The sequence below is a fragment of the Mesoplodon bidens genome, assembly GCF_964165515.1.
Source record: "Mesoplodon bidens genome assembly, chromosome: 3".
NCBI lineage: Eukaryota > Metazoa > Chordata > Mammalia > Artiodactyla > Ziphiidae > Mesoplodon > Mesoplodon bidens.
In genome coordinates this window covers 43146801-43173939 of record NC_138178.1, presented here as the reverse complement: position 1 = coordinate 43173939, position 27139 = coordinate 43146801, and the positions used below count along the sequence as shown (strand labels likewise).

The window sequence follows — 27139 nt, the reverse complement described above, 5'->3', positions numbered from 1 at the left end:
TAACATCAACCTTAAGGATTGTGGGAAAGATGAACTGAGAACCTATGGTTCAGCACCTAGCTTGTGCCTGGCACGGGATAGAGATTGGTGAGTGTTTTATTTCCAAGGATACACAACTTGGATCAGCTGCACTGAGGAAATGAATGTTTTAGTACTCTGTTGTGAAAGTTAATCATAAAAGGCATAAGAGATCAATAGGCCCTTATTGTTTGTCACTCTGAACCTTGTATTCTGGAATATACAACTAGAGGAACTCGAAACAAGTACTGAACTACACATCTGTAACGTGCATGCAAGGGGAGAGGGAAAGTAGGTAATTGGAGCACACCAACTATTTCTGGGTGATCATACACCATTAAGAGCATTTAGAGCAGCGTTAAGGCAAGGAGATTCGGGTGGGGGTGGACACTAGAAGGAGGTTGATGGAAATTATTAGAATGGTCAGATGGTGCCCCAAATTGCTTTTTTCTTTATTTTAGAATATAAGCTAGGATTGATTTCAGTGCTTAGAGCATGGCCCTTCTGCTTCTGTGACCCAGAATTTACACTTGTTCCATGATGCTGTAAGAAATGGGCTAATATTATAGGTTAAGAAACCTTTGGTAGGCTAGCCTGGGAATCTAGTCATAACTTTATAATTGTTATTTATTTATTATTTATAAATAATATTTATTCAAAGTATGACTTTTATTTGGACTTTAAAACTTATCCTTTTTGAGAGCACAACTAGTTTATAGTTAGGAATTAACATTTTAAATTAATATGAAGTTCCTATTTTTTATTTTCCCACTTATTAAACTTATATATTCTGAATGGAATTAAAATTTGATAACAATAGCTGAAATCGGGCTATTTATATTGATAAAACTTTACTCTGACATCTAGAGAATTCTTTTACATTTTTTAACCAAATCAGCCATTTTCTTTTGTGAAGACATATCATGGTTTGTTGCATTATCCAGTGGGTCACTTCTACTTAAATTCATAATAGTAGGAGAATGTATAACTTTAGCATTCAGTATTGGCAAATTGCTTTTTTTAAAAACGTTTTGATCTTTTTTCTTTTTTTGGCTGCGCTCTGCGGCTTGCGGGATCTTAGCTCTCTGACCAGGGATTGAACCTGAGCCCTCAGCAGTGAAAATGTGGACTCCTAACCACTGGACCGCTAGGGAATTCCAAGGTTTTGATCTTAAAAATAACTTTAAGTTAAAGATCTATATCATATTTGGTATACTTCCCAAATTTTTTTTGACATACAAAAAAATTTTTGATATACAAACAAATTTTTTGGTATACAAAAGAGTTGGCCATAGGATTTCTTTAAACTTCTGTACATTGCTTGCTCTATTTCAAACCCACAAGAAAATTTGGAATCATACAGTTAACATCCAAATACTTTTCATGGATTGTGAACATCTTACCACTTTTGTTTTATCTCTCTTGAGTGGGAGGTCAGTAGATAGGTAAGTGGTTAGACAGACAGACATAGGGGCTTTTTTGTTTTGTTTTGTTTTTTGTTTTATAAATTGAGAGTAAGTGGCAGACGTCATGACACTTCAACCCTGTGTACTTCAGTATGGAACTGGCTGGTAACAGCATGTGAAAGCTGATTGTGTACATTTCTTCCCAGCTCTGCATCAGGTTGGTTGTTTGAAATCAGCAATGGTACCAGCATTTACACCATGGAAATTGGCAGTGCTACAAACCAGGGCTTTTTTTTTTTTTTTTCTTTGCAGAGCCAGTTGTTAAACATTTACCATCATACCACTGTGTGTCTCCTAAAAATAAAAACATTCTCCTACATACCTGCAATACAATTATCCCACCCAAGAAATCTATTAGCACAATGCTAATATCTAATATACTGTTTATATTCATATTTCTCTAGTTGTCCTGGTATTGTCTATAGTCATACTGCCTTTTAAGGAAGTAAGTTGCTTTCTGTTACAGAAAAGGAGTTAGACCCTGATGTTTGAACAACATTTAGAAAGCTTTTGGAGTACACCATAAGAATATGTAAAGGTACAAGTAAATAAAATGATTGGCTTCTGGAAAAAAAATTAGTTCATGTAAATAGGACAGTTAATTAGGATTTTAGTAGATTTTTCCTTATTTTATTTAGCTTTTTATAAAAAATTACCTGGACTAAGTAGATCTAAGAGGAAAATGAGTATTGGTGAGATTCTAAGACTTTTTCAATTGAAAAAGAATTATATTTTAAATTATTTTTGCATTGGGAAGAATTCCATTTTTAATCCTGAAGCATCGTGCTACCTATCTGACCTCATTTTTTTGGTACTTTTCTAAGGTTCTCTGTACTCTAGGCACATCGATCTTGCTGTTCTTCAGTCACCACAAGCACATTGGCACCATGGAGACTTGGCATTTGCTGTTCCCTTTTGGAATATAAGTCTCATGACTGTCTTTTACTTTATCTGACTTTATGCTCAATTGTCACCTCCTCAAAGAAGCCTTCCTAGATCATCCTGTCAAAAGAGTACAGTTCTTTTATTGTCTGTTGACTCTGCGTTACTCTTCATAGTCCTTACCACTACTTGACCTGCTGTTCTATGTTTATTTATTTGCTTTTTTTGTTTTTCTCCCAATAGGAACGTAAACTTCAAGAAGGCAGGGACTTAGTGGCGTTTGTCCACTGCTGTGTTTCCCCATGCATGGACTGGTGCCTGGCATTTAGTAGCTGCTCAGTAAATATTTGTCATTGAATGAATGCTTGCATGCATTTTAATATCTTTGTGTTGCAGCATAAAACTTATTACTGGAAAACTTTTTGCATTATTTTTCTGTGATTTGTTAGTTTTATAACTAAGAATTAATTCTACAGTGTCCATTTTTGTTTCTAAATGAGAATATTTATTCCCACTTCTCAAGGTTATTGGAAGGATCAAATGAGATAACTACAAACAAACAAACATAATACAAGATATTTGTAACTGAGTACAGTAAATGGTAAAATAATGTCTACTATCAGAGTTTGTAGGGAATGATTAATTTCAGCTGGGATGATTAATTTCCGGGCAAAGCCTGTCTTTTGGCAGAGACAGCATTTTGAGCCTTAAAAGACAGTATGATTTGGATAGATGGAAATTTTACAGAGATTAAGAGGGGGAAGATTGGAAGAGAGGACATGAGCAATAAAAATGCTTGAGGGCTAGCAGGTAGACTAATGTGAATTGGAAGGGTTACTTAGGAATGAGGGGATTCGGGTTTTGAATGTCAAGCTGAGGACTTTGAGCTTCATTCATTCGATAGTGGGGCACCATTAATTACTGTTTCGTATGATTAAGAGAACTTTTTGGAAGAATAATTTGGCAATACATTTATATAATTTCATTATAAACCAGAACAGAGATATTAATGAATGTCTGACAGTCTTAAATTCAGTTTTTTAGCCCTCAAAATTACATTATTATCTGGTATTATAAAAATTACCTGACACTCATGTCTACTGTTGGCTGTTTTCTTCTCTATATGTTTTTCCCTTCACCACCATTCGTTATAATATATGAGGGATTAGTATGTATTGCCTTTTATGAAAATTCTTGGGAATATTAAGATGGCACACAATACTGATAATACCATGGCTATTGTTTTATGATATTCTTTGGTCAGAGTAGTAAACTGCACAGTTTATTTTAAAGTAGCTGTGTGTTAGAACAAATAAAGGGGAAAAGAACAGGATGAAGTTGGAGATTCCTTCTCTCATTCCAGACAATTGCTAGCAGAAACTTAATGAACTCTGTAGGATTAGAAGCCCTTGTACCTCCCAACTGCATGTGAGCATTAAGAGTAAGGAGATTCTCCACAATACTGATAAGCTTCTCTAGCTGTGTTAAGGAGAGAATGAACATATATCTTCTCCACTACCCAACCAACTAAACACTTTTCACACCAAAGCTTCAAGAAAAAAACCTTGTTCATAAGAGGGGTTTGTTCAGCAGTGTATTGTGGTAGAAAGAGCACAGCAGGAAATCTTATTTTCCATCATTCATATCTCCTTTCTTAAAAATTGTTTCTCTGGGCATGTATGTTCTTCTTAAGTTGACTTGCTCTTCAGAAGTTGGAATAAGGAACATACCTATGCCTTTGAGGAAGTATACTCAAATCTTGGTAATTATTCTGTTGGTTGAATGCTAATCCTGGAGACATGTTTCTGTAGTCCAGCATATAACAACCCTGGCCTTTGCTGTTTCTTGTAGCTTATGTTGCAGAGTTCAGGGATCTGCCAGGGGACTCTGAATGACTAACAATGAAAAAAAAATCATCAGGTTACATCGTGGTACAGATTAAATTCCATTTTGAAGAGCTCAGGACATGAAAATGCTTTTGTTATTCTGAAATTACTCTAAAAGTTATGCTATTGCTAGACATCAGATTTGGAAAGATCCTTAGAGAGTGTGAGTCTCTTTCATTTTTACAGTTGAGAAAACATAAGGCCCCCCAAAAAAGAAGTAACCTAACTACAAAAGTAAAACTTAAATTACCTGCTAGCCAGTTGAGTATTTTTCTGTACTCTATTACCTCTAGCAAGAGCACAGTTGCCTCTAGGTTCTGGCATCAGAAATGACATCATGATCATCCAGCCTTCCTCAAGGAACTTGAAAGAACCAAAGGCTAGGTGATTATATTTTAACATTCTTCTCAAGTAATGTATACATACTTTTAAAAGAAAGTCAAATGGTAACTCAAAGTGAAAGAAATATTTAATCCTTGAAACTGGGTTGCTAAAAAGAGAAAGGAATATAAAGAAATTAGACATAACACCTAAAATTTAAAAGTCAAGAAATAGTGTAAGCTTATTATTAAGAATTATAGAGGAAATCCATCTTTAGTTTTGTCATGTGAAAAGCAGGGCTGGTAAAGGCCCAAATAAAGGACTGTCATAGTAGTTAAATGAAGTAATCCATGTGAAGTGCTTAGAATAGTATTTGATTTTGAAGAAATATTCAATAAATGTTACCTATTATTGTTAATACATTAACATTTCTTCAACAAGTAAGGTAAGTACATGTTCTAAGTGCTCTGAAGGAAATATACAAAGGTTAAGAAGGTGACAACTTAGGGCAGGGAGAAGACCCCTTTGGTTGGGATGATTAGCTAAGGCCTCTCTGAGAAAGTGAGGTGAGAACAAGGAGCTAGCTGTGTAACGAGTGAGGAGAAGAACATTGCAGGCCAAAGGAATAGTATGTGCAAAGGTCCAGAATTTAGAAAGAGACCGGCATGCTTTAGGAAATGAAAGAAGACTAGGACACATACCACAATTTGGGCTTCCTTCACTAGAGTATTTGTTCTCCAAGGGCAGCACGGCATCTGACTTCTTCCCTCATACCTGTTATGGTGCTTGGCTCAGAGCTGGCATTTATTAGATGTTTGAGGAAACATTTAAGTGCCTATTGTGTGCTTAATCACTGTCAGTGCTTTGTGGGTGAAGACTTGATCTTTCTTTCCCTTCCCTTCAGACAAGAAAGCTAGGAGTAGTGAGTTGCATATGGTAACTTTTTTTTTTTAAGGACATTTGAAAAACCTAATGCACACTTGTAAAGTATTTCAGATATAAAATATCATAAATTTTATATTTTGACTCAGATCAGTGAGTTTCATGGAATAAAAATTTACATTAAAAAATTAAGTTAACCATTTTATATATCTATTTTTTTAACCATTTTGTATATCTATTTTAACCATGAAATTCACATTTTCTTGGGGGATGGGATGGATTAAATGCTACCTGGGATGGTCCTGGTTTTATGCCTGTTGCGCTTGTGTTCAATCCTATTTCACAGTTGTCTCCTTTCACTCTAAATGTGTCATTGTTTGGACAAAGAATTTTATGTTCACCCTAGTTATTAGCCATTTTGTTGTCCTGCTAGTGCACTCAAATCTTGTCTTCCATTAACTTGTATTTTATTCTGTATTTAGCTAGCTTAAATATAGCTCAAGGCAGACAATTTGCCCCAGCTGTGTTCTGTAGGATATTGCATCTAATATTTTATAATTTATGTGGACTCTTGTACTAAATCAAGGGATTGACAACATGGAATGTTTGCTTTGATTTGGTACAGAACACCTGGACTTTGTTTCAGAAATTCTTGATTTCTAAAGTGTTTCTACCAAAATGCACATATTTTAGCAAAAAAAAATTTTTATTCAAAGTCATCTGAATTCTTATGAACAGTGCCTTCTGTAATAAACTTTAAATTAGTGATTACATAGTATATGGATAAAATGACTTATCATTTTTAGAATTTACTGTTAAGTATGATAAAACTTTGGACAGTTAGATTCCTTTCCCTCTCTTCTCCTGAAACAAATATTCATTGAGCACCTGCTATGTGCCTGGCACATATGTGGTGGAAATACAATCATGAGCAAGAACTAACATGATCTTTGCCCTATGGAACCTGTAGTCAAATGTAGTCTTTCCTGACTTTTTTTCCCTGAGTCAACAGACAAATCAGGACTGGAGGTTACCCTGTGCTATTTTGGAAGAGGCGCAGGTAGGGAGTAGGGGAACTGGCCCAGAGGAAAAGAGTATCAGATGGCCTGTACAGACTTGTAGAACTTTGACGTTCCACTACCCTTTTCTATTTGTGGTTGTCTCAAATATTTTTGGTTTGAATATAGGGTATGTATGTATGTGTTGGTTGTTCTGTTTTATTTCGTTTTTGAGAATAAGGAATGGAAATTTATTCTCAGTAAGTGGAGGTTTCAATTGAGGTGCTTAGTTCATGAGGCCTTGTTGATTTTCCCCTCTAGGCGATGCAACTAAAACCTTCCTGGTCTAAAATGTTAGAAACTATTAAGGTATGCAAAGTATAAGTACTTTGCACTGGCTTGCTGGGTAAAATAATTGTGTTAACTGAAATTGTATTGAAAATGGAAAGCTTTGAGAGGTTGACTGTAGCATTTGTGTGAAGAAAAAAACTCTCCCTTTACACAAAAAAGTGTATTTAGTAGTTACAGAATTCATGCATTTTGGTGGTAAATCTCTAGCAACTACTTCTTTCTCAAACTAGGTAAAACTTAATATCAGCCTTTAATATATGCTTCCAAAGTCCATGTTGGTTGAATGTGATAAGGTAGAACCAAACACCTATTTGGGAAAATTAAGGGGGTGGTGGTAACTGAGAGGCAGTGTCAAACGGAGCAGTAGGTTAAACATTTGACTGCCCACAAAGACAGCTGAAGTTGCTGCCCTATAACAACATTCCCTCCTCCTAAGCAAAACTCATTATTCAATCTTGCTCATGCAATGGTGGCTCATCTTTTTCCTGTTTCATTTAAAAAGAAAATGATAGTCCCAGCCCCTTAAATTAATTTCACATTTAATCCTGCAGATTGTTTTAGCATTTAGAAGAACTAGAAAGACCTGGGTTAAAATTCTGGTTTTGTCACCTACTCTATGTAAGCTTGATCAAATTACCAAACTTCCCTGAGCTTCAGTTCCTTCATTGGTTAAAATTGAGATAATAATGGTATTCATTTTATAGGTTTGTTGTAATGACATAACCTGAGTAAAGTGGTTGTATCAGGCACTTAATAAACACATAATCAGTGGCTATTTTTATTCTTCCAAAGTTTGTTAGCTTAGGAAATTGGGAGTGATAATGGTGAATCCTAATCAGAGGAAAAGTAATTCAGTTTTAGATACATTAGAGTTTGCAGTGATACAGGTAGCCAGAAGAGTTGTTATATCATTTGGAAATGAGACTATATGAAATAGTCTGAAATTAGCAAAATTTTAAAAAATGCAAGTAAATTATTAAAACTTTGAGGGCTTAGCAATTGAGTCCTAAAGCTACATGAGGTTGTCTTAATTCCACATAACTAATTTACTTTACTAGATTTTGTTAACATTCTCCAAAATTTAAAATGCAGAATCTGTCATTTGTATGACTATTGGCATAATTAGTAGAGGTAATGACATTACCAGTGATGGCTAGTTGTGGGGGAAAAAAAAACAAACAAACCAGGACTTGGAATTAAACCTGGGTTAGGTGATTCTGTTTCTTCATTCTTATTTCACAAAGTTGTGATCATCTAAAGGACAAGTAAATGTAAGATACATTATCTGCATGGAAATACTTTTACTAAAATATCATTTTATCAGAATAAAAAATCCTTGATTGGTTCTAGATTTTTTTTTTATGAAGGCAATTGTGCATAGGAAGATGCTGCCTTTTTTTTTAATTAATTAATTTTTTATTTTTAGCTGTGTTGGGTCTTCGTTTCTGTGCGAGGGCTTTCTCTAGTTGTGGCAAGTGGGGACCACTCTTCATCGCGGTGCACAGGCCTCTCACTGTCGCGGCCTCTCTTGTTGCGGAGCACAGGCTCCAGACGTGCAGGCTCAGCAGTTGTGGCCCACGGGCCCAGCTGCTCCACGGCATGTGGGATCTTCCCAGACCAGGGCTCGAACCCGTGTCCCCTGCATTGGCAGGCAGATTCTCAACCACTGCGCCACCAGGGAAGCCCGGTTCTAGATTTTTAAGACTGAATCAAACATACCATTCTTTATAATAGCAGAAGATTAACAACATCCCAGATCATATCTTTAAAGAAATATGGGTATAGGTAAAGGGGAACCCATGTGCATCCTGGCACATATTTTATTTAATAATGATGATAGGGGACTTCCCTGGTGGTGCAGTAGTTAAGAATCTGCCTGCCAATGCAGGGGACACAGGTTCGAGCCCTGGCCCGGGAAGATCCCACATGCCGTGGAACAATGAAGCCCGTGTGCCACAACTACTGAGCCTGCGCTCTAGGGCCCGCGAGCCACAACTACTGAACCCGCATGCCACAACTGCTGAAGCCCACGCACCTAGAGCCTGTGCTCCACAACAGGAGAGAAGCCACTACAATGAGAAGCCTGTGCACCGCAACCAAGAGTAGCTCCTGCTTGCCACAACTAGAGAAAGTTCACGTGTAGCAATGAAGACCCAATGCAGCCAAAAATTAATTAATTAATTAATTTTTTAAAAAAGAAAATAAATAATGATATTTTTATTAAGACCAAGTACTATAGGATATTAAAAATGGATTCTTATACCTGATCTTGATACTTATTAAATCAGACTAGTGTGTGGATAAGATATTATTAGAGTGTTTGTCCAGTAGCTTAGATTATAAATAATCCCTGTTCTAGCTCATTTTAAACAATGTAGTATGAGTGATGCCAAAAAACATGCTAGAACATTTTCTCCTCTCCAAGATCTTAGATTTTGTAAACAAGGCTCTGCTTCTGGAACTAATGTAGGTCATCATAACCCCAAATCTTTTGAAAGATGAGAATCCCAATTAAGTCTCTTAGGTACATTTTAATATTTTAAATTTAAAAAGTGTTTTAGCTCTTAAAAACACAGTATGTTTGGATTGTTGTTTGGCCACTTGGCTTATTGGTACCATGTCATAATAAATTCTAATCACTGGATAATCATTTCAGCAATAATGATCACTAGGAATCTCCATGTGAGTGGAAATTAATATAGCTTTTTTTTTTTTTTTGCGGTACGCGAGCCTCTCACTGTTGTGGCCTCTCCCGTTGTGGAGCACAGGCTCCACTATGTCTTGCTGCTTTAAGGGATCTTTTCAGTAATTACACTGGATTTTGTGCAAACATGTTTACTGTGCCAACCCCTAGAAGACTGACCACCAGGGATGACAATATCCTATTTGTGTAGCATTTTGTTGTTTTCAAAATAATTATTTCTTGTCCTATTTGATCCTTACAACATACCAATATTGCAGGCAAAAAAAAAAAAGAAAAGAAAAGGAAAAAAAAAAAGATTCCTGACTTAGACGTGAGCAATTTCAGAGAAGTGCTTAAGATCACAAAGCTCATTAGTGGTAGACTAGAACCCAGATCTGTGGTTCCTGGTTCAATGTTCATTTCTATAATACTCCCTTTATACTTTTCTCTGAATCAGGTATGTGTTCTGTGATTATGAAGTAGTGAAGTTTTACAGATTGAATCTTTTATTGTGCCTTCACTATAGCTACAGCCTGGCTCCCTGTTTAGCAGTCAAATCCTGTTTTTCTGTATTATAAGTAGTGTATCAGTGACAGTTCTGAGGTGTAATGGGGCTGTAGTGGTGGTTATTGAATGAGTAATAAGTGGAAAATGTTAACTTGAGATTTCTGTATTTAAACTTTATTCTTATGTGATGCCATATTTATCTTATGGAAATGTAATTATGAAAGGAATTGTTAGAAGCACACATATTAGATTTAGAAAGACCTAATTCCTGGCTTTGCCCACTTAGTTCTGCTTACTTGGGCAGGTTACAGCAGGTTTCCTCATCCCTCAGGATAGTTAACTACCATAGAGTCAGAGGAGATGGGCATGTAAAGAAATTAGCACCATGCCTGGCCCATGGGCCTACATATATAGCAGCTATGTAATCATTACCTTTGAAGGGTTCTTTTTTTCTTCTAGCAGTATATCTTTTTGTTTAAAAACTGTCCAAGCTAGCATGGTTATATCTAAGGTATCTTAAAAGTAGATAGTTCCCAATTGTTTCTGCTAACAGAGGACACAAATGATCTGAAACAGTTGATAATTCAAATTTTTCCATTTTATATTTGGAATATGTACCTTAGAAAACTCTTATGGAAGATCGGCTTTCCTATTTATTTCCTTACATTAGTATAATATAAATAATTTATATTTCTTGAACTGGTCTATGGAGAGTACAGTTGTGACCACGCTGGGCAAAAAGGGGGGTTTTCATGGTTAAGTGTTGAGAATTGGGAACCTGAGACTAGCACTTAGTATAGCATTTTATATTATTCAGATTCTTTTTTTTTTTTTTGGCTGTGCTGGGTCTTTGTTGCTGCGTGCAGGCTTTCTCTAGTTGTGGTGAGCGGGGGCTGCTCTTTATCGCCGGTGGCTTCTCTTGTTGTGGAGCACAGGATCTAGGTTCGCAGGCCTCAGCAGTTGTGGCACGTGGGCTCAGCAGTTGTGGCTCGCAGGCTCTAGAGTGCAGGCTCCATAGTTGTTGCGCATGGGCTTCGTTGCTCCGCGGCATGTGGGATCCTCCCGGACCAGGGCTCGAACCCGTGTCCCCTGCCTTGGCAGGCAAAGTCTTAAGCACTGCGCCTCCAGGGAAGTCCTATTCAGATTCTTAACTTGTAGACTGTTGAGATTATTTATAGCTTTGTGTACCAAGATGAACCAGGAAAAAACGCAAGCATTCTTCAGAGTTATGTAAAGTGCCATTTTGAAATTTATTTACCATTTAGAAAACTGGTAGCAGAGGAAGCATTTCACTAAATAAATCTCTTGGCTGGATTTTACTTTTTTTTTTTTTTTTTTTTTTTGCTGTACGCGGGCCTCTCACTGCTGTGGCCTCTCCCGTTGCGGAGCACAGGCCCCGGACACACAGGCTCCGCGGCCATGGCTCGCGGGCCCAGCCGCTGCGCGGCATGTGGGATCTTCCGGGATAGGGGCACGAACCCGTGTCCCCTGCATCGGCAGGCGGACTCTCAACCACTGCGCCACCAGGGAAGCCCCCCCCCCCCTGGATTTTACTTTTTAAGGTGGCATGTCTCTTGGAGTTCATTTTATTCACTTATAATTACATATTTCTGATTAAAGTTAATATTTTTTCAATAAGTTCTCTTTGTATATGTTAATCAGTAGTTTTAGATTATAGAAACAGGCTATCATTAGCCTTTAATTAAAAATTCTAAGAATTTAAGAATTCTAACTGAAAGGAAGTATTCTAAAACAGTTTAGAGATTATATATTCTTTTTTTCAAAGATATAGGAAGAAGTTAATTTTGAATTATAAAGTTATTCATCCAAAAATTTTAAAAAATTTATTTCCTTTGACTTCTAGTTGTATGACTTAAGTAAATAAACATTTAGAGCTGATTTTCTTATTTGAACAATGCAGATAATGATACTTGTATTTACCTCCCAAGGTTATGAAATCAAATAAAATAGTATGTGGAATATAAATCAGGTATGGTGTTAGGTAAGCAATAATGTAGACAGATGTAGTACCTCCCTTTAAAGCACTTACAGTGTACTGGAGGAGAATGTCCAACCAGTCTTTTTGCAAATAATTATTTAACATTCTGTGAGCTAAGTACTAAGAAAAAAGTACAGGGAGCCTGAGACTAGTCTTGGCTCACAAAAAGCTGCCCCGGGGAAGAGAAATTTAATGGAGACTTATCAATGGAAGGGGTTGTGGGAGACCAGTCCTAGCAAAAGAAGAATAGTATTTGCAAAGACCCTAAGTTTTGAAGAGACTTAGTAACCAAAAAAGCAGTCTGGCTGGCAAAGAGCACCTTTTAGCCTTCACAATAGTCCTGTGAGTTAACTCCATTTTATAGATTAAAAAACTGAAGCTCAGGGTGGTTTAGTAATTTGTATAGTGTCTTACTGTTTGTAAATGGCAGATTCATATTTTGAACCCAGGTTGGTCAGCCTGACTCCAGCGTCCTTGTTCTCTCTACTATGCCATTCTTTCTCCGAGTCACTTAGCTCAGAGGTATTGTGCTCCTAAACACATCTTCTCTCTTGTTATTTCTCAGAGGGCTTAGCAGCTCTCCCTCTGGCTAATTGTGGAGCCAAGGATCAGGTTCTTTCCTTACACTAAGGTAATAATAAGATTTAACTCTTACAGGTTATATCTCTTGTTTGTATACTGTAGAACTCCAGAGATCCTAAAAGCTTTTTCAGGGGTAGGAATTTTGTAGATTCTGGGGCTGATATGAAACTGCAGTGTTATTTGTAGCCTCTCATTTAAAAATAGCCTCATGGTGCTCATGGGGTGCTTTAATAGTGCCAACATTTCCATCAGCCTCTCTGCCCTACCCCCAAGACACTCCACATCAACAAAGATCTGAGTAATAAACAGTATGCTTCTGCTGTTGCCTCTGCCTACTCCCACAAACCCCTCCTGTATAGAAATCCTAATGCCACTACTAATAAGTCATTTTATTGGAAGAATGCAAATTAAAAGGGTTCCATTGCTTTAAAAGTTTGAAAAACACTATCCTAGCTTGTGTGAAGTTCAAGGGAAATATTTCCTAAATGAGGAATTTTTCTGATTCTTCATATCTGTTTATCTCCTACTACACTTGCATTGACTCCCCCAAACATCTTCATAAATTGGGGATGGATTTATGTTTTTGTTCTTAAAGCTTGTGGAGATAGTACATTGGTACATAGATTGGTACATTGAAGCCCAGTACTTGAAACCTAGGGGTAAAAAAATTCCTATGCCTTCCTGTCTCCAGATACTTTTATGATAGAGAAAATAAATTAATCCAGGCTCAGTGTCGTTGTTTTATATTTTATGTCATTGTCGTTTATGTAAGAAGAGATATTATTAATGCAGATACCTAGTTAAATCTTCTATTGTTGTCAGAGTTTACTAAGCAATTATTTTTTCCTTTTAAAATCTTTTTCTAAGCAATCTGTTAACCTCAATTTTTCTTGCCCTCTTAAAAGGCACTGCATAAATTTGAGGGAGGACTATTTTTAGGCCCTGTCTCATTTTAACTATCTAACTGGTCCTGCGTGCTTTTCTTGGAATTTGTGAACTTTGTTGTAAAGTAATTCATAGTTCTAGGCAGATGGAGGTTGATGCTTTATCCTAATTGTCGAAAATTTTTGTATTCTTTGTTTTCAGAGGGTTTCACTTGGTAGAGCCTGATTTACTTGAAATGCGAAGTAATAAATTGATTCCCTCCACTACCCCTCTTTGTCCTCAGTTTTATGTGAAACACTGACTGAAGTAAATGTTTGCCCTATGAATTTCTCTCCTTTTTAAAAGCACCCAGAGACGCACATTTTAGGGGCTCATGCTAGAATACTTTGTCATTATCGTTCTACTGATCTTTCCTTTCACGTTGCCTAAACACAGCTGAGTTGGTAAGAGGAGCAAAGACAACAAGATACCGCTGCCAAGCAGACAGGAAGCTGTAGTGGACCTAGCGAGCAGGGGCGGCAGAGCGTATCCTCCATCCAATCAGCTGTGAGTGCTGTTGCTATGTGAGCTCTTACTCTGCTGCCTTTGTGAAAAACCTTACACAGAGGGAAGCGGAATCAGCACCCACTGCTGAACATTTGTTTTAACCACTGCAGACATCTGGATCCCTCAGTTACTGACTGTATAGCTATTGACAGCCAGAAGGCAACTTATTTTATACAAGGATTCCAGTATGGTTTTCAGTGGAAACAAAGGGCTTCACAGAGAAGGTGTGTAATGAAGTGTTTTCAACGGCTTTATTTTTAAGCTTCCAATTTTCTGTGGCTGTTTAGAGTTGTAGTGTTTGCTTTGCATGGATTTTTAATAAATAGGTCCAGGAAAATGATCTCAGGTTGAAAGACGTTGAACTTAGGGAATTTTCTTTAGCTTCATATAGCCTGTTTTCTTTGAACAGCATTGCTTAAAAGATTATTAAAATGCTGATCTGAACAATGAGTAGGGAGAAAAGAAACCAAAATACAATATGCTTACTTTAATGGGGAAAAAAATTTTGATAAAAATGAGAAAACTGGGAAGAGAATGAGGTTTAGACAGAAGTATTAACTGTACTTGGGGGTAGGAGGTGTTTTTAAAATAAAAGCTGTTAAGGAGAATGTATTTAATATAAGTTACATATTTTTAACTGAAATTCATTGTTTCTGAATTTGACAGAGATTGTCAGAATTTAGCTTAGTGAGAATTTTGACATACTTTTGACATGGTGTCTTTCTATAAAGGATTTGTGAGGATGCTACCTCAAATTGTATAACCTCTTAATTATTTGATCTGTTGGCTAGTACTTCTCAGTTCAGATAAAAGATAGTAGTAAAATCCAACTGCAAAGGTAGTGGCATGTTCTATTAAATGTCCATATAGAAAACTGAAAAAATAAAGGATTTTGAAGACAAACCAGAAATGTTTAAGATAATATTTTTAAATTAAAGTAAACCTTAATTAAATATAATAATTCCATATCTGACTTAGTTAATACTGCAAATATAGTACAGTCTTATTAAATTGAACCTAATTCAGTATTTGTAATAATTGAACAGAATATGGGTTACAGTTTATGAGATCTGGAAAAACCAGTTTATCCAACTAATTATAGGCAAGTTTTAAAATATCTTAGATATAAAGAAAAGTTTTACATAATTTCAAGTACTGTGAAGTTATATTTTACATAGTTGATTTAGCTAATGATTCTTTTAAATTAATTAAAGCAGAACAGAATACTAATTAGTATATTACCCATTTATGAACAATTTTCTTTTGCTTATCCAGTTTCACCCGGTTGTGTAAGTGGCTCCTTTTTAATTCACTAGGTAATTTATGCCTGAATAAAATTAATATAATATAAATTCCAAGTTAATATTCAAGCTTTATTTTTTATCTCTACAAATGATATATTTTGGAATAGGATTGGTTTTGATATTGTTGTTCTCTTCAAGAAGTGCTTGTTATTAGGAAGGGGTAGCATTATTTGATAAGAGAGGAGAGATATATCTTTTCTTGAAAAGAACTCAAAATACATTTCATGCTTTTGCACCCATTACTGATCATTTTTAAAGATACATATATATTTATAGTAAGTTAAGGATTTCAAATAGTAGATGAAAATTTACAAAATAAATTGGCCTTAAACGTTAAAAAAGTGTTTTATGTGAACCTACATGTTGCTAAACTTTAAAAGACTGGCATTTCTTAGTTTTTTCAGTTCGTTACGTGTACCCCCAAACTTGAACTTGATAGGAGTTATAAAAATTATGGCAAAATTAGGAAAACTATTATAGTTTTTGGACTTGGTGGCCTTTGCAATATAAAGCACTCATTTGCAGAAGAGGAGCTATGAGAAGGGCAGGGATGGGAGGCAGAAGTATGCTGAGTAGACCCAAGTTCATCAAATGTAGCTCTAACCACATGGAAGTCAATCTAGTTATTTCCATTTTTTTTTAGCTGTCACTCTCATCAATTACTATTTTATTTTTTAATATACAACCACAAAAACCAAAATGTTGCTTGAACTGGTTTACTACTCCCTTCCCCTTGGTTTATTTCTTAAGAATTAACAGACTTTCCAAGAGCAGGGTGATTTCATTCATATGCTGCAAAAATAAAGGTACATGATATTGGCAAGAAATTTGGATCTACTGTTGTGTCACACAAAAGCTTTGCCTTCTGTTGCAGGAGGAATAGTCTTGGCAGAATCCCAGATTTTATTCCTGGGCTCAGCACCTAAAGATGGTTCTTACAGGTCTTACACATCTGAAAGTTCCTCTGGTTAAGGCTAGTGACATTGCTAGCATATTTCAACTCTTTGAATTTATCTATTATTTGACAATAGAATTTTAATTGTCTTATTCTGTGCCAAATCTTTAAATTAACTATACTTCTTTGTACTTGAAAATAGAAAAATACTTCAGTTCTCAAAAATAGTGATTTCTTTTTTCTCTTAGCCATTTGATACAATAGCAAATAGAAGTTCTTATATTTATCAGATGCAGTGTGATTGCTGTAACAGATTTTATTTTAAATAAAATAATTTTTTTTGTTTATTCTTAAATCACCAGGCAATAATATGAGATAGTATTTCATTTATAGTTCTTCAAAAAAATTCTGTAATTTAAAATTTCAGGCTGGGAAGGGGTAACAATCTGAGTATTTCTTTTTCTTTTGGTCATTTTTTTGTGAAAAATCATTCCTACAGCAAGTATTATCCCAAACGTTTGATTCCTACATGTATGCTCTAAGTGCTCTATGATACAATGTTTCTTTGACTTCTTCTTGCAGAAATTCCATCGCTTGTTCATGTTCTGAATCCAAAAAAGATTTGATTATTATAGTCAGCTAGGCAGGGAAGTTTTGTCTTAACAACAGTTTCTTTTTTAATGATTTTTTTTTTTTTTACAAAAGTTTATTCTTAAATGTACAATAGGTTTCAAGACAACATTCTAGCTATAGGTGGCAACAGATGTTATGGCAGAGAATCCAGATGTTTAATCCAGATGTTTAAACAGGAATGGAATTAAGGATCATCATTGCCTCAGGCACAAGGAACAGCTTACTTTTTTTTTTTGATAAGTAGACATATTTGATAATATATGGTAGCAAATCTAGATTCTCATTTCTTACCCCTGCCCCCCACCCCATAGATTGTTGTTGCTGCTGCTATGTGCACATGTGTATGTGTGTGTGTGTTGTTCATTAACTTGCCTGGACACAATACATGGAGTCTAGAAACAGCTTACTTTTTACCAGATTTCTTAATTCCACCTGTGGCCGGGGGGCCTTTCCCCGCGGCCTTTGCTTTTAGCTCCTCGAGTTTCTTTTGCTCCTCCTTCTGTTTCTGCTTGAATGCCTTATCTTCCTCATCCATCTCCTTGGCTTGCATCTTGGGCTGCTTCAGGGGCTTCTTCTTGCCACTTTTGTGGCCCGACATGGCGCCTGCCGCCCCTTCTCCAGACCCTGCCACCAGATGCCTCTTAACAACATTTTATCAAGCATTTTCATGTAGCAACAGTGCTATTGCATAAACTATGTTGCTTTTGCAAGAGCATAGTAAATCTTTTTTTTTTAAATCTTCAGATGCCGTTGTATCTAAAATCAAAGACCCAAGTTTTAAAAACATAGTTGTTTACTGTATTCCTTGAATCTGATTATATAATCCTTTGTGATCAGGCTGAGTCATAAGTGGTAGTGTGATGACTGTTACTTGAGAAACTGGAAATGTTGCCTTGCTCTTCACTGGTCTCTATTTTACTCATTTAAAGACTTCTGAACATCAAAGGATTTGAATTATAAGGTTTATGATAAGCACAGGGACATTAAAATTATAAATTACAGGAAGTAGTCAAAATAGGGTAGAAAAAATAGCTGGGCCCTAAGGGTCATACATAGTTGGGCCTCAGATTTTGCTGTAGGCTTCTTGTCATCCAGAGTATGAAAGGGGAACTCCACCAGTTATTTACAATCCCTGTTATTTACATAATATTTTTTGCTAAATATTAACCATTCTCTTTTCTTTAAAATTATTTTACATTTTTAAATTCTGAGAATTTTAAGTATAGTTTTTTATATTTTTCCTCTAAATGTCACATATGCAGATATACTTTTATGCAGATGTCTCAATTTACTTTATGACCCAGAAAGTCGTGGAAGTTTGGGGATTTGGGCAGAAGAAAGGGCAAGGCTGATAGGGAAGTATGAGACTAAACCTCTGAAGAAAGATAATAGTCAATAATGGCAAGGAAATAATGAGTAAATGGGAAGATAAATGAAGAAGAGAAGGCAGAAAAAAATTTGTTTGATGTAGTGTTATTTTTGGTGTGTGTGTGTGCACACCTGTGTGTGCATACAAGTGCCCTCAAGTGCTGGGCTGACTGACTAGAGTAGGTAAATCCACCGGGGATTTGTTTACTGGGAAGTAACTCATTTCTGACTTTTCTTTTGAATTCCTCAACTAGGATTGGGCTAAGGGTGACCTTGTATTTACCACTATTTAATGACAAGGGACAAGCCAGCTGTCTCGAAGCCATAAATTAAATATTGTCACATACATGATGAATGTAACTGGTTTGAAATATAAGAATTTACAGAATAAAAATCTGGTGGTGTAGGGCTAAAATTTGAAAACTCGAACTTCTAAGCCAAAATTTTCAGAAAATGCTCTTTTGTCATTTTAATAAGTACACAAAATTTCAGATTCTTTTCAACTGAGCCCAGTATTTTCATTGCTTTGGGTGGTGATAATTTTAAGTTATTTTGGGAGAGAGGGTTATCTGGGTTCCCATCCTGGTTTTCATATTTTCATCAAGTGCTAAGATTTTGTGATTCTTACATAAAATATTGTTTTTTAATAAATTTATTTATTTTATTTATTTATTTTTGGCTCTGTTGGGTCTTTGTTGCTGCGCGCGGGCTTTCTCTAGTTGCAGCGAGCGGGGGCTACTCTTTGTTGCGGTGCGCGAGCTTCTCATTGCGGTGGCTTCTCTTGTTGCGGAGAAACGGCTCTAGGTGCGCAACACAGGCTCTTAGTTGCTCCGTGGCATGTGGGATCTTCCCGGACCAGGGCTCAAATCCATGTCCCCTGCATTAGCAGGAGGATTCTTAACCACTGCGCCACCAGGGGAGCCCACATAAACATATTTAGTCTTCCAATTTGCTGAAGATAAAGTTTAGCTTACTGAGGATTAGAGAACAAGCAAATGTAAAGAAAAGACAGTCTCTTGCAAGTGTACTCCATTTTTTCACTGTCAATGCATTCAGTGGTACTGCCCAAGTGGCTTCTGCATTGGGTCCAGAGACTATTTCACATCTAACAAAAAGGGTAGGAGAACTTTTTTAGAAATAAGTATCCTGATTTTACCTGATTGCATTGCTTTGGTGTATTTGTTTACCTTAAATCATTTTTTTTCTGAAAAATATCCACACAGAAAAAGAAAAAAAAGATTGCTCTATGTCATTGTTTCTCATTTAGGGTACTAACCCTTTTGAGAATCTGCTGAAAAATATAAACCCTCTTGCTAGGAAAAAAAATGCATCTGTGTATATACATACATAATATTGTGGAAAATATCCAGAGGTTCATAAATTCTCTTAAGTTAAGAAATCTTGTTAAACATAATTTGCCTTTAGTCAGAGAATAAAAGAATTAATTTTAGAGAACTGAGGTTTAAAACAAACTGGATGAGAACTTCAGGATATGTACACAAGCAAAGTGTTAAGTAGTGAACATGGGATGTTGTTTTGTAACTTCTGAGGAGAGGGAAAATGTTCTAACATGTACTCCGTACATTAATACTCTTGCAAATGGATTTGTCCTAGGGAGTACCCCATATTCCTGCGCTGAGTCCTATATTCTGGATGGGCTTCTGGTAAAGAACCTAGTACAAAAGGACCAGGCCTGGAATGTAATATCTAGGTCCCCAGCACCTAGATATATCATCTCCGAGTTATAGACTGAGATAAGAGGAGACCTAGAAGACACCTCCTATGGCCTTAGTCTTTCACCTGGATGCTCTTTCAGAAATTGCTCTGCACTAGAGATGACAGGTCCACTGCAACGGATGCTAATTCCATCTTTGTTCAAGAGAACTGAGCAGAACTGATCTTAGTGTGTATGCGCAAGTTTTCAACTCTTAATTAAAAACAACTCTCTGTCCACTTTTTATTTGTGCTGGAGTTTTAGGGTTCACACATACCAACACACAGTCAGTGGAAAATATGAATGTTAAGAGTACTTAGAAGTAGGAGTCATGCATGTGGTAGAGGGAAGGAGGTTGAAAGGACAGAATGTATTTTTGGGGACCAGCCTATGTTGTAACCATATTCCCACGAGATAAAAATGTAAGAAAGACTAAATTAGGTTAAGCTTGAGAGTAATTTTGGAAAGTTATGTGCCAGTTATCTGGGATTAGTAAAGCTGGAACAAAACAAAACAGAACTAGAATAGTGGATTGTTGCTTTTTTAGCACAGGGTTATCTTTTGAGTGTATAGCTAAATCTAGAACTTGTGGTTTTGAGAGACAGGACTTTGTTTCCTTTTTTTTTAATAAATTTATTTATTTTATTTTATTTATTTTATTTTTGGCTGCGTTGGGTCTTCGTTGCTGCGTGTGGGCTTTTCTCTGGTTGCAGCGAGCAGGGGCTACTCTTTGTTGCAGTGTTCAGGGGCTACTCTTTGTTGCAGTGTTCAGGCTTCTCATTGCGGTGGCTTCTGTAGTTGTGTAGCATGGGCTCGAGGCACACGGGCTTCATAGTTGTGGCACACAGGCTCAGTAGTTGTGGTACACGAGCTTAGTTGCTCCGTGGCATGTGGGATCTTCCTGGGTCAGGGCTCGAACCCATGACCCCCTGCCTTGGCAGGCAGATTCCTAACCACTGCACCACCAGTGAAGCCCAGGACTTTGTTACCTTTTGTGGCAGCATTTTCTCAGCTTTTGTCCCATGGTTCTTTCTGCATGTGGTATGGAGTGATAACACCCATATAATCAGGAATATTCCTACGAAAGTGAAAAGGACAATATTTTCTACTTGAGGATTTTCAGGTCCTGAAACAGTGGTGAATTAGGCTTAATGGTTTACACAGAGCACAGAGAAATTAAAAAATAGGGTCAGTGCAAGTAAAAAGGAAATGAATAAAATCTGTGTAGCTCTAAGTTTGTGCCCATGCATCTATGATATGTGGCTAAAAGCACAGTTCTGGCAGCCTGAACTTAAGGAGGCAAAACAAAAGAACACCTCAGTAACACTGACTGGGTCTAATGCTTTCTTCCTTTTTTTATTTTTTGGCCGTGCCACACAGCATGCGGGATCTTAGTTCCCCGACCAGGGATTGAACCTGTGCCCTCTGCAGTAGAAGCGCCGAGCCCTAACCACTGGAACACCAAGGAATTCCCTAATTCTTTCATTTTAAATATCAAGCCTTCTGGGAGCTTTTTCTGATATCTAAGACTGAGTTCCCACCTAAGCATTCTAGTAACACCTTTATTATCTATCAGGCATCCCCCTGAATTAGACTTATCTGAATGTGCTCCATAAGACTGTCCTCTACTTGAAGGCATTCTCCCATTGCCTTCTGGAGAAAAGCTGGATTTCACTTGAATTTTTTGACATGTAGATACTTCTTTTTTCCATTCTTACCTTATAGCCAGTCTTTAAATTACTTAAAATACAGTTTTCTTTCTAGAGTTTAAGTTGCCCCCAACTCATCACATAAGCAATCAATAGGTTGGTATGATGAATTCTCTGTTATCCCTTAAAAGACTGTTGAGGCCTAGAAATTCCAATAATCAACATGGAAATTAGAACTCAGAAAGTACTCTCTCTTTTTTATTTATTTTATTTTATTATTATTATTATTTTTTGTGGTACGCAGGCTCATCACTGCAGTGGCCTCTCCCGTCACGGAGCACAGGCTCTGGACACGCAGGCTCAGCGGCCATGGCTCACGGGCCCAGCCGCTCTGCGGCACGTGGGATCTTCCCCGACCGGGGCACGAACCTGCGTCCCCCGCATCGGCAGGCAGACTCCCAACCACTGTGCCACCAGGGAAGCCCCTCTCTTTTTTATTTTTTAAAATGTAAATGTTTTTGTCCTGGGCTAGAGATGTGGTGATTACCTAATGCAATTTCTTTATTTTATTTTATTTATTTATTTATTTTTTTGCGGTACGTGGGCCTCTCACTGCTGTGGCCTCTCCCGTTGCGGAGCACAGGCTCTGGACGCGCAGGCTCAGCAGCCATGGCTCACGGGCCCAGCCGCTCCGCGGCATGTGGGATCTTCCCCGACCAGGGCACGAACCCGTGTCCCCTGCATCGGCAGGCGGACTCTCAACCACTGCGCCACCAGGGAAGCCCAATTTCTTTATTTTAAAAACAATTATTTCCTGTCCCGTTTAAGAAAATTATATAGATAAGGGCATTAAAAAAAACCCTCACAAAAACTATTTCAGTGCAAAATGTCAAATCCAAGAGAAGAATAAAATGATAATTATCTGGAAAGGGTAACAGCGAGCCTTTATCACTTTAACCAGAAATAAGCTGAAATAGGCAGAAAACAACATATGATGGAACATTAACCATTCAGTATTTCAACAAGTGTTTGAGAGCTTCTTCATGCTAAGTGCTGTGCTGGATAACTGTAAGGGAGTTGGTCCTTGTTCTCATGTAGCTTAGTGGGTTAGAGAAGAGAGGCAAATAGTGATTTATTTTTATCTGTGCTAAGTTTTAGGAAGGAAAAGCATAAGGTACACTGAGCTCTTCTCCTAAAAACAATAAAACATCATGGGAGGGTATAATAGGACCAGATGAGCTGAGATAAGACCTAGGGAAGAATTGTGTATTTAAGCTGAACTAGAGCTCATTGCATTATTTCATACCCTGTTCTTTTTTTTTTTAAAACATCTTTATTGGAGTATAATTGCTTTTCAGTAGTGTGTTAGTTTCTGCTTTATAACAAAGTGAATCAGCCATACATATACATATATCCCCATATCTCCTCCCTCTTGCATCTCCCTCCCACCCTTCCTATCCCACCCCTCTAGGTGGTCACAAAGCACCGAGCTGATCTCCCTGTGCTATTCGGCTGCTTCCCACTAGCTATCTATTTTACATTTGGTAGAATTTATAAGTCTATGCCACTCTCTCACTTCATCCCAGTTTACCCTTCCCCCTCCCCATGTCCTCAGGTCCATTCTCTACGTCTGCATCTTTATTCCTGTCCTGCCCCTACGTTCTTCAGAACCATTTTGTTTTTTTAGATTCCATCTATATGAGTTAGCGTACAGTACTTGTTTTCCTCTTTCTGACTTACTTCACTCTGTATGACAGACTCTAGGTCCATCCACCTCACTACAAATAACTCAATTTCGTTTCTTTTTATGGCTGAGTAATATTCCATTGTATATATGTGCCACATCTTCTTTATCCATTTACCTGTCGATGGACACTTAGGTTGCTTCCATGTCCTGGCTATTGTAAATAGAGCTGCAATGAACATTGTGGTACATGACTCTTTTTGAATTATGGTTTTCTCAGGGTATATGCCCAGTAGTAGGATTGCCGGGTCATATCATACCCTGTTCTTTTAATCTGTAGAACTTTGATCAAGTGGTAAAGTTAAATTTTTAACTTCATAAGAGTAGAGATTGCTAGAAAATGTAATTTTGAAAACCCATGCACAAGTGTAACAAACAAATCTAATTTTGAATGAACTTAATAGCAAATTCTTTATGAAGAAAATTTCAAAACTCTTCCAAAGAATATTTTAGAAGGCTTGTATAAATGGTGAGATTTGAACCTTTAAAATGCAGTTTTTAAAAAGTTAGTTGAGGGCTTCCCTGGTGGCACAGTGGTTGAGAGTCCACCTGCCAATGCAGGGGACACAGGTTCGTGCCCCGATCTGGGAAGATCCCACATTCCGCGAAGCGGCTAGGCCCTCATGAGCCATGGCCGCTGAGCCAGTGCATCCGGAGCCTGTGCTCCGCAACGGGAGAGGCCACAACAATGCGAGGCCCGCATACCGCTAAAAAAAAGACAGTTAGTTGAAGTGATTTTTGAGTCACTAGCTATAATTTTTGGAACTCATTGGTAAATTAGTGGGGTATCAAGAATGGAAAAGCAGTAAGAGTATTAGGAGAGTTGGAGCACAAAGGATGAATCATCTCCTTACCACAAAGTTTTTCCATGGTGTGGCTTTAAGAATACTGGAATAGTTGGAGAGAACGATTAAAACAACTGAGGTGGAGCTGTGAGGCTTGCCAGGAGGGGAGTGCTGGAAACAAGAAATTATAGTGATTCAGTGGAATACGGAGGGGTGGGATATCTTGAGGTGACTCTGGAAGAGAATAAGATCAGGTGAGCCAGACCATTGGATGCATAAAGGGCAGTAATGACAGAAGAGGTTTAAAAAAGTTAGATAGCGTCCTTTTTTTACCTCATCTCTCATTGCTTCTCTTTATGCAACCAACGCTCTGGCCAAACTGGGAATGGTGAGGGATCAGATATGGGAGATTGTTAATAGAAGCAGTCAGACTTATTGGAGGCGGGAGAAAGGGAGGAGGCATAGATAATTCTAAGATTTCGAGTCACAGAAAGCAAAAACAGCTGTAGTTGGGACAAGTTTTGTACTCTGACCAGCACCCCCATGATTATTTTTAGTTTGTGGTAGGCTAGATGTACCAGGATCAGTCTGTGCCTGTGGACAAAGTGGTACTGACAGTAAATGGGATGATAGTATTTTATAACTCCAAAAATTGGCACATGTAGAATCAGATATTATTTAAATTGGAAGGGGCCATCTAGCTTCACATTCCTTCATTTTACAAGTGAGTATGTGTTTAATTGACCTTTCCCAAAGTCTTGGAACCAGTTCATGACAAAGCTGAAATTAGAATCCAGATCTTCTGGCTTCTAGTATAGCATTTTCATACTTTCTGCAAGTTACTATAAAATTTTTTTCATTTGTTTTCTGTTTTATTGAGAGATCTGTCAAATTCAAGATCCGTTACAAGTATAAATGTTAGTGTTAAGATTTATTTAGCTATCAAAATTTAGGTAAAAGATCTAAGTTAAATATGGAATTAAAGCATATTGGCAAGTTTATCTTCTAAACAGATGATTTTGAAATAATATAACAATAAATAATTGCTTGATGATAACAGCTATGCTCGACTGACGATACTTCTAATTGTGTGTATACTGGCTGAACTAAAACCAGTTTAATCTGGTTCTAGGAAATATCCTGTACTTGGCTGATTGAAGTTGACGATAATGACCACAGAGTTATCCAATAAAACGTTAATTAAAAGCATTACATTAGCATTCCCTGCTTGATCATTATCTTTATCAAAGGATACTGTCTTTGGCAGAGTTACCCATTTTAAAGGGGAAATAGAGCAATATGAAACTGCCTTTGAGGAAAAAAAATTAGAGAGAAAAAAGTATTGTTTCTTTTCTTACCAACCTTATATAGCAAGGTGATATCTTTACAATAGCCATTTACAACTATACTGCAACTTCCATTCAAAATAATTGATCTCCCCACATTTGCACAGAGGTTAATGAATGAATCCACTTGAACAAACAAATGGTTAAAAGGGTGGCATTGTCTCCCTGCTTCAACTGGTTGGATCACTGAAGGAACCAGTGGGTATTCTTTCTTGGTGCTATTACATCATCTCATTTTCTTTTTGGCAAGCTATCTTTCTCATTGACTTCTGGTCCATTGCCCCCTTTTTTTTAGAATTGGCAGTTTTCCACTTTTGTGGAACATGGTCTCTACCCTCCCTATTATTGCTCCTTCAAATGATAGATAAGCTTCTCAGGCTGATTGAAGTGGGAGCAGTAGAGAGAGAAAGAGGAAGAACCCCCAGAGAACTGTAGTTGGGCTCTTGGTTACTATTCACACAGGGCCTGAAGTCCAATAGTTTTCAGGGTAGTAGCAGTGGTTCCCAAAGACTGGTCCTCAGACCTGTGCTAGTCTAACATAAGCTTTTCATTTGTCCATGGCAAAGATGGCAGCCTTTCTCAAGAGAGACTCCTTTTTCTGGATCATGACTGTTAAATTTTTCTTATTTCTTTTATGAAATTGATGATGAAAGTAGAAAGATAGATAGACAGTACTGTTTTTCTTTCTAATTTTGCTTTTAAGAAGTAAAGTATTTAAAAATCTTCAGAAGCTTTAGAGAGCTTATCTTAGCAAACTTTAGCAAACTTATTTTAGTTTTTTATATTGTCATTGTTTCAGATCATCTTTATATCAGTTTATACATTATTGAAAAAAGTCTTAAATATAAAATTGTATGTATTGCTGTTTAACTTAATGGATTTTGAGTGCATTTTTCTAAATAATATAATTATTTTAATGGCTGTTGGATATTCCATCATGTTGACATAACATCACTCAAACCATTTTTCATAGATAATTAAAAAAATTTTTTTTAACTTTACTATTATAGTAGATGAAACATGGATTTTCAACATGGTTTTAATTGGTATTTCTTTGATTAAACATCCTCTCTAGAGAGAGTAAACATTCCTCTCTGTGTTTACTCTTTTTATTTCACCTTATGTGAATTCTTTCTCTTTTCAACTTTTGAAATAGTAAGTTTAATTAAAATAGCATATAGAATAATATAAGATAAATAGGAACACTTTGTCAACCATATAGTATAGAAATATTTTCCCTTTTTTTAATAAATTATTTTATATATTAATTTTTGGCTGCATTGGGTCTTCGTTGCTGTGCACGGGCTTTCTGTGGTTGCGTTGAGTGGGGGCTACTCTTCGTTGCGGTGCACAGGCTTCTCACTGCTGTGGCTTCTCTTGTTGCAGAGCACGTGCTCTAGGCGCATGGGCTTCAGTAGTTGTGGCACACAGGCTCAGTAGTTGTGACTCGTGGGCTTAGTTCCTCCGTGGCATGTGGGATCTTCCCAGACCAGGGCTCAAACCCGTGTCCCCTGCATTGGCAGGTGGATTCTTAACCACTGCACCACCAGGGAAGTCCCCTTCTACTTTTTACCTTTAAGAAATATAAAAAGAAATATATATAATTTAGATTTAAAACATTATAATCTGCCAATATTTTCCTTTGTGTGTATTTTTCTCTTTTCAAGCTGAGAAAGGTCTCATTATTCCACAGGT

The 27139-nt window shown here is 37.0% G+C and overlaps 2 protein-coding genes across 12 annotated transcripts in view; one reads left to right on the top strand and one right to left on the bottom strand.

Annotated features, from left to right (window-relative positions):
• The window catches only part of ATOSA (atos homolog A), an 87179-nt gene that overhangs the window by 10878 nt on the left and 49162 nt on the right, over nt 1–27139 (top strand). The window lies entirely within an intron of this gene.
• On the bottom strand, nt 17218–17502 carry LOC308614469 (translation machinery-associated protein 7-like). Its single transcript, XM_081228923.1, has one exon. It carries the CDS (start codon nt 17434–17436, stop codon nt 17242–17244), a length of 195 nt encoding a protein of 64 aa, XP_081085049.1. The 5' UTR covers nt 17437–17502; the 3' UTR covers nt 17218–17241.

What these genes read in the sequence shown, in the direction of transcription:
- LOC308614469 (XM_081228923.1), bottom strand. Translation starts at nt 17,436, where the DNA reads ATGTCGGGCCACAAAAGTGGCAAGAAGAAGCCCCTGAAGCAGCCCAAG.